The sequence below is a fragment of the Nuphar pumila genome, chromosome 4, assembly GCF_984573655.1.
Source record: "Nuphar pumila chromosome 4, dmNupPumi1.hap1.1, whole genome shotgun sequence".
NCBI lineage: Eukaryota > Viridiplantae > Streptophyta > Magnoliopsida > Nymphaeales > Nymphaeaceae > Nuphar > Nuphar pumila.
Genome location: NC_143252.1, coordinates 119,872,101 through 119,880,238, shown reverse-complemented (window position 1 = coordinate 119,880,238; position 8,138 = coordinate 119,872,101). Strand labels below are relative to the sequence as shown.

Below are 8,138 nucleotides of genomic sequence, written 5' to 3'. Positions count from 1 at the left end.
TCAAGGCCAGTTCTGGGTCCAAACCAATTCAGATCTAGCAAAAGTCCGACCAAATTAACAGCCCTCAACATTGGTATTCCAAAAACAAACTTCGTTGCATTCTAATATTTTGCAAAAGCTAAAATACCAAAGGAGGGTTTCAAACGGAGTGGATAGGATCAGATATCCGACCCAAGTCTGATGTTATTTCCTGATTCAGATCCTTGAACTAAGATTTAAATGCGTATTCTTGGACCCACATCTACAAAGGTGAACAGTTTTTTTGGGTTCCTATGGGATTTAGATCAACAATGTAAGTAGGGCTGTCAATGGGTCGGATGCCTGACCCATTAGGGTATAACCAAACCTGTCCAATTAATTCGGGTTTTGTGGGTCATGAAAATGAAATCCCAGAAACAGACCGAGATAATTTCAGAAATTTATTCTTATTAAAAATACATATAAAATACTTGGGTTGGTTGGGTCAGGCACCTGACAGAAAAGCGAGGTCGGGTTAGATACCCAACAAAAATCATGACCCAAACCCAACCGACATATTGATCAAGTTGGGTTTGGGTTCACCTGAATATTATTCATGTAGGTGGTTTTCATGCCCATACCCGAGAATTCGGGTTTGGGTCGGTTAGGGTACCCGATATAAACCCGACTCATTGACAACCCTAAATGTAAGTTGAATCTATTTTGGGGTCTGGATCAAGATCCAACCCATTTGGATTTTCTACATGTAAATTGTAAATAGCTTTTTTTTACCCCTTTTTTTATTGGATACCAGATATAATCCATATCCGGATTCAACCTTACCTTGCTGGATATGATTCAGATCCAGATCGTATTCAGACCTGCGGTTCACATTTATTTGTTTGGATTCAGATCAGGTATGATCCGGATCAAACCCGATCCGTTCGCACCTCAGGCCCAAACCAACGCCTGGAGAAAGGCACACGTATCGGTCCTTACTGTTTCCCGCGTTTGGGAATCGCGAAAAGTAGCCCCAAAAGTTCTCATTTGTCCTCCTTCCGCACCCCCCGTCTCTCTCTCTCTCTCACACACACACAATGGCCTCCAATGATGGTGAAGGCGAAACCAGGGTCCTCATTGTACATTGTGAGTATCCAATGTTACCCAACTGTTATTTTCCTCCGGCCTTCTCTTTGCGTTTTATAGTGCAAGGTTTCGTGGATTTGCTCCCACGAATTCGAAGGTTTTGTTTCTTCCCCTGTTTTTTTTTCTTAGATGATGACTATTTGAGCTTTTAAATGGCGATATCACGTTGAAAAATCGTTGTGGGTAACATTTCTTTAGGGCATTTTTGTTGAAATTTGTATTTATTTTAGTTCACGAAGATGATTAAAAGGAGTAACCGACAGGAAAGGACGCACTCTCCCTAAGTAGTGAGAGTATGAGGTTTCTTGTCTTCAGTAGTTTGGTTGAAAACCCATGAGAATTTTGGTGCTTTGTTTTTTGCGTTCTTCTTCCTTGTTTCTGAGTTGGCTGTGGTCTTTTTAATTTCCTCTTGCTTTTCTGGATATGTTATCGAGCTGTTTGGTTGGATTACTTCGATCGGATTCACATGGTCATAGGGAAACTTGTAGACAAGGCTAGTCTGATCTCTGAAGAATGCTTTCTGATGCACACCTTTTGTGAAATTGGACCTGAAAGCGTAGCGTTTATTCATGTGGCCATCAGGAGAGTGCCTGTTGTCTCTTGGTGAGAACTGGTTGTTACTTTTTCATCATGAAGCTGTCATTTTTCTACATGTGGAAACGTAGGAAGAACAATGAAATGAAATACTAATGATGTGATTTATCCGCTCAATCTGGTCGGGATATGTATTCATGCTTGTTGTTGAATGGATAACAAGTAATTGATTAAGCATCTTTATGCTCAAATGTATATTTTAAAGAGGTAAAAAATTCATTAGTTGATATCTTACTGAAATTTCATGACAAAGTGTTCACATTTTTATATCAAATCAATTTGAAACAAAGCTTGTTTCTCAATAAATAAGTATTGATAAACACATCTAATGGTTCAAATTGAACATAAACATCTAAAACTTTGATATTTGGAGGGTCTTTACGGTGACGTAAAGAAAAAGGGAATAGGATGAACCCTATGTCACATAGGTGCGGGTGCGGATACGGGTGTGGCGATGCAGCACTTTAAAAAAACTTGGGTGCGGGGGTACGAAAGGGTATATATATATCTTAACAATTTTAACATTTATAACAGTTAACACTAATAAAATAAAAACAATTATCATAACTGGTTGTTACTTTTTCATGCGGCCATCAGGAGAGTGCCTGTTGTCTCTTGGTGAGAACTGGTTGTTACTTTTTGATCATGAAGCTGTCAATTTTCTACATGTGGAAACGTAGGATGAACAATGAAATGAAATACTAATGATGTGATTTAGCTGCTCAATCTGGTCGGGATATGTATTTATGCTTGTTGTTGAATGGATAACAAGTAATTGATTAAGCATCTTTATGCTCAAATGCATATTTTAAAGAGGTAAAAAATTCATTGGTTGATATCTTACTGAAATTTCATGACAAAGTGTTCACATTTTTATATCAAATCAATTTGAAACAAAGCTTGTTTCTCAATAAATAAGTATTAATAAACACATCTAATGGTTCAAATTGAACATAAAACAACTAAAACTTTGATATTTGGAGGGTCTTTACGGTGACGTAAAGAAAAAGGGAATAGGATGAACCCTATGCCACATAGGTGCGGGTACAGGTGTGGGTGTGGCGATGCAGCACTTTAAAAAAACTTGGGTGCGGGGGTACGAAAGGGTATATATATATATTTTAACAATTTTAACTTTTATAACAGTTAACACTAATAAAATAAAAACAATTATCATAACTGGTTGTTACTTTTTCATGTGGCCATCAGGAGAGTGCCTGTTGTCTCTTGGTGAGAACTGGTTGTTACTTTTTCATCATGAAGCTGTCATTTTTCTACATGTGGAAACGTAGGAAGAACAATGAAATGAAATACTAATGATGTGATTTATCCGCTCAATCTGGTCGGGATATGTATTCATGCTTGTTGTTGAATGGATAACAAGTAATTGATTAAGCATCTTTATGCTCAAATGTATATTTTAAAGAGGTAAAAAATTCATTAGTTGATATCTTACTGAAATTTCATGACAAAGTGTTCACATTTTTATATCAAATCAATTTGAAACAAAGCTTGTTTCTCAATAAATAAGTATTGATAAACACATCTAATGGTTCAAATTGAACATAAAACATCTAAAACTTTGATATTTGGAGGGTCTTTACGGTGACGTAAAGAAAAAGGGAATAGGATGAACCCTATGTCACATAGGTGCGGGTGCGGATACGGGTGTGGCGATGCAGCACTTTAAAAAAACTTGGGTGTGGGGGTACGAAAGGGTATATATATATATATATATTTTAACAATTTTAACTTTTATAACTGTTAACACTAATAAAATAAAAGCAATTGTCATAACATCAATTCATCATGCATAAATTCATGCAATAAATCAAATTAACAATCTATAATTGCTATTTCTCATCAATAAAAAATAACACCACAATTAAATCAACCTAAAAATAACATAAATTCATGTAGGGCTGGTTTCGGCAGTGCCGAACCCAGGGGTTCCGTAGAGCCGAACCTAGTTGCTGGGTTCAACACTTGCCGCAACGAGAGAGAGAGAGAGAGAGAGAGAGAGAGAGAGAGAGAGAGAGAGAGAGAGAGAGAGAGAGAGAATCTTACACTGGCAATCACCGTCAGGAGGAGGAGAGGATGGTTCGGGGAGGCCGCCGCTATAAGTGGAGGAGGAGAGGAGGGGGAGGAGAGGAGGGGGATGGAGTTGAAATGCCCTAAATCCCCGACACCCCTTTTATTTTCGACACATATAGTCGGGGTGCGGTTGACCGCACCCAAGGTGTAATATCTCGTAATTTTTTTGATATTTCTCAAGTTCAAAAATATAATTTTTAATTAGATAATTATATTTAATATATCAAAAAAATTAGAAATAATTATATATAGGCTGACGTCAATATGGGCCTGGTCATAGTCCAGGGCCCATTGAAGAGATCCATAGCTGATATGTAACACTTGCGAATTTTAGCCAATTTTAACTTTTAATTGTGAGTGAAATTCAAGCTAAATTCAGGCAAAATTCAAGAGTAAAATGGAGTTAGGACTCTAGTTAGATCTGTTATGAAACGTAGATCTCGTAGGAGATCCAATTTGGTGATTTTGGATGCGGGTTGGTCCAGAAAATGCATTTTTCAAATTAGACCGGCCTCTATTTTGGGTCTTTTTCAATTGGATCAGAGTCAACCGACCTATATATATATATATATATAGAGGTTGACGTCAATATGGATCTGGACCTAGTCCAGGATCCATATTGACTAGTGCCTATGAATGGGTTGAAATCCAAATGGATATGAATTTGGATCATGGGTCCAACCTAGATCCATAATCCATCCGTAACTTTTTTTAAAAACAAAGGGAATTTAAAACTTTCAGAAACATATATATAAATATATATAAAATAAAGTAGTTATAATAGGGTAGGTTAAGCCTATCTAGAGGGGGTGTCACCCACTAGGGGTTCATTATAAAGAGAGAGGCCAAACCTCTCTTTCCTAAAAAAAATTCCACTAGAGAGAGAAAGACGGAAGAAAAGAGGAAAAAGAAGAGAGAGAAAGGAAAAAGAATAGAGAGAAAGACATGCTTAAGAGGTTCCAATAGAGGAAAAAGTTGTGGCGGCATTCTTTGTGAAGGTATAATTGCTGAATAACATGCTTATTTCTAGTTATATTGAAATTGGGTGGGCTGAAATGGATTTTTTATTGGTGCCTGAGAGTATTAAAATATCCAAGTCTTCTCGGACTTCAAATTGTTGGTGAGAACTATATAAGTTTTGGCTAATTTGGTTGTTCTTTTGTTTTTCGAAAGTTTAATCTCATTTTACTGATGACAGCTTATGTCATTATACGTGAAGTTATACAAGTGATGTGCTCTTAGGGGCTAATGGCTTGCTGTAACATTGTCAGCTTGTTGGAGGGTGCACTAATCCAAGTATATAGGATTTTGATTGTTCATATACGGATAGAATGTCTTTGTTTTTTTTTATTTTTTTTGCATGAGGGCCTTTAATAGGTTCCAATAGATGGCCTCCCACAGTTGAATGGTTTTTTGTGACATTAGATATGTTGTAGGCTCTGCCTGCTGATCTAGTCATCAAACTTCTTGTTACATGGATTTTACTATTGTGCTTGGCTTGACAGTGATTGTAACGCCCCAAAATCTCGAACTTGTAATCTTTTAGGAGAAATTTAAATGCTTGGCAATCAAAATTTTTTCAAAGTTTTAAAATGGCATTTCACCAGAAAATAGTGTTTGAAATAATAAGTCAATGAACCTTGGGCGCATTGCAGGCAAACTTTCCTTTACACAAAAGATTTGTATCTTCATATAAGCCTTGAAACCACATGGATTCAAAACAAGGTTTTTGATAATTAAAGTTTATACAAAAGAGGGATTTCAAAAGAAACCTTTATGCAAAATTTCAAAACGTGTTCATGAACGAAACATCAGAGAAAGAGTGGGATCTTGATATCATCACGTCATCGTGCCATTGTTTGCCGTACCGACCTAATTATCACCTGAACGCCATAAAACGGGTCAGACTTATAAAAATCTGGTAGGTGCATAGATATCAAAATTCATAACAAAACTAACATATGCGTTGTTCATTTTGTGATGTACAATTCAGAATAAGTAAAATGAGCATAATAATCTTGTTTCGATATTAACTGTCCTGAGGGTACACACATGAAAAACATAGAAACAACTGAGACTGCTCAGGGGTTTGTTATTCTATGTATTTTGCTACCCCGAATAACTAGCTGAGTCTGCTCCTAAGGGGACGGCCAACGACAGAGGGAGAATTCCCCAGAGGCATACATAGCAAGGGATGCATCCGAACTTCTGCAGAAGCCAATGAGATCTACCACCTAGGATAATTTTTGGTAGCCTAATTTTCTAACTCCGATAACCGGGGACGCCGAGTCATTGCTACTCGAGGAGCGTAGTTGTTAACAACTTGTTCATCAGAGTGTTTGTACCATCCCATCCTCTCTCTTGACGGAACCAAAGAGATGAATGAGTACGCCGGGTTCCATTTTAACTGATGACCCATTATCTATGCTCTCCTCTTTTAAACCAAATCGAGCATCTTGCCTGTGAAGGCGATCATCACTATTTATGTGATTTTCTTTTAATTATCGTGTATTTTCACACTATAAGGTTACTACAAACCTCTCGTCCAATCATCGTAGTACTAACATGCCGTGCATGTCTGATAGTACCACTACAATAAGAGGGATATCAGTTTCTTAGAAAGAAACCTCAACATTATTTAGAAATTTCAAAGTCCCGTGCTTTAGGTTGGGGAATATCCGAGTCATTTTAGATACCAAAAAGAAGGACCAGACTTACGTACCACCTAGGGCCACGTAGTCGAAGCCTTTCTGTTATGCAGGCATGAGGGAAAAACTCGGTTGCGAATACGCATATGCCAAATATTTGTTTTTGCCTTTCGATAGAACAAATAATACGAACTTCAAGTCTCAAATGTGAAACCTTTTTTAAAAAATAAAGACTTGGCGAGGATGCCCAAATCTGCGTCTTTAAAAAAACATGCAAGCGTAATATAAAGTAGGCAGGAGTACGCAAAACTTCGTACTTTATAAAGTTATATATATATAATACATATAATACATATATATTAAAGCATAAGCCTGAGCACATTACAACGCGACGGTAAAGTAAATGGCATAAATCAAGGCCCGATGTGTGAGACCATACATCAAGCTAAATAAATTGCGTAAGCGATGTGCGATGTACGAAACCGTACATCGGCTAAATAAATTGCGTAAGCGATGCATGATGTACGAAACTGTACATCGGCTAAATAAACTGCGTAAGCGATGTGCGATATACGAAATCACACATCGACTAAATAAATTGCATAAGCGATGCGTGATGTACGAAGCCGTACATCAGCTAAATAAATTACGTAAGCAGTATTCTGTATACATTACAACACAACGACAAAGTATATGACATAATTTAAATAGACAAGAATACACAAAATTGCGTCCTTGAGTTAAAAGCATATATATATATATAATACGTATAAGTTAGAAATATTTTTTTATTTGTTCTCGTATACAACTTTCCCCTACCTTGGAGATGGTCTGACTCACTCACGATTTCGAGCGTAGGTTCTTAAAGGCTCATGCCTTGGTAAACGTGTCTCGTCCATCATGCCGAAGGGGTATGCTGCAATTGATTGCACTGTGTTAAGTTCTTAGATTTTGCTGAAAGGCAGTGACGATTGTATCGCAGTGGTTGAACTTGAATCCAGTTTGAACAGACTGAATCAAGCCAGGCTTGGAGGAACCGAGTCAGACTCGCGCACACGAGTCGGCTTGGGTTATGGATCCGACTCGGGATGCGCTCGGTGACAGCCGAGCTGGATCTGGCCCTCAAACAAGACAAGACCAAGTTGGGCTCGATCCTTCAACTGAGGGAACCGAGCTGGGCTCGGTTCAAACCGAGCTCAGCTCGATAGAAAGGTCCAGGTAGGAGGGTAGCACTCTCTTGCCTCCTGTTAAAAAAAAGAGAGACGGAAGAACAAAAATAGGCAGGAGGGGCGACACCCTACTACCAATGGAAATGAGAGAGAAAGGAGAGGCAGACGAGGGAAGGGCTTGCCTGACAGAAGGGGCGACAGGGCAGCGGCCTCAGCCACCCCCTGTCGGTCGTCCCTACCACAACAACAACAACAACAACAGGCTGCTGCTGGAAATGAAAAGGAAGGGGAAAATAGGGGAGGGTGCTCGGAACCCTCCCTTCAGGCGTGCCAGAGCCACCATCGCAGGTGGCTCTGGATTGCCTGCACAAAACAAGGAAAGAGAGGAGAGGGTGCTCGACACCCTTCCTATTGGCGAGCCAGAGCCATTGACAATGGTGGCTCTAGTCGGCTGATGGTCAGCACCCTCCCTCCTCGGTGAGGTCCAGTCTGTCGGCAACAGACAGAGGAGAAAGAAGAGGGTGGTCGA

The 8,138-nt window shown here is 38.9% G+C and overlaps 1 protein-coding gene across 1 annotated transcript in view; it reads left to right on the top strand.

The window, feature by feature from the left end:
- The first annotated feature begins 972 nt into the window (after positions 1–972).
- LOC149840816 (ribonuclease H2 subunit B) overlaps positions 973–8,138 on the top strand; it is a 125,914-nt gene continuing 118,748 nt past the window's right edge. The window contains exon 1 of the mRNA XM_090003364.1: positions 973–1,104. Within this exon, the coding sequence (XP_089859490.1) occupies positions 1,056–1,104 (49 nt within the window). The 5' untranslated portion in view covers positions 973–1,055. The remainder of the gene's footprint in view (positions 1,105–8,138) is intronic.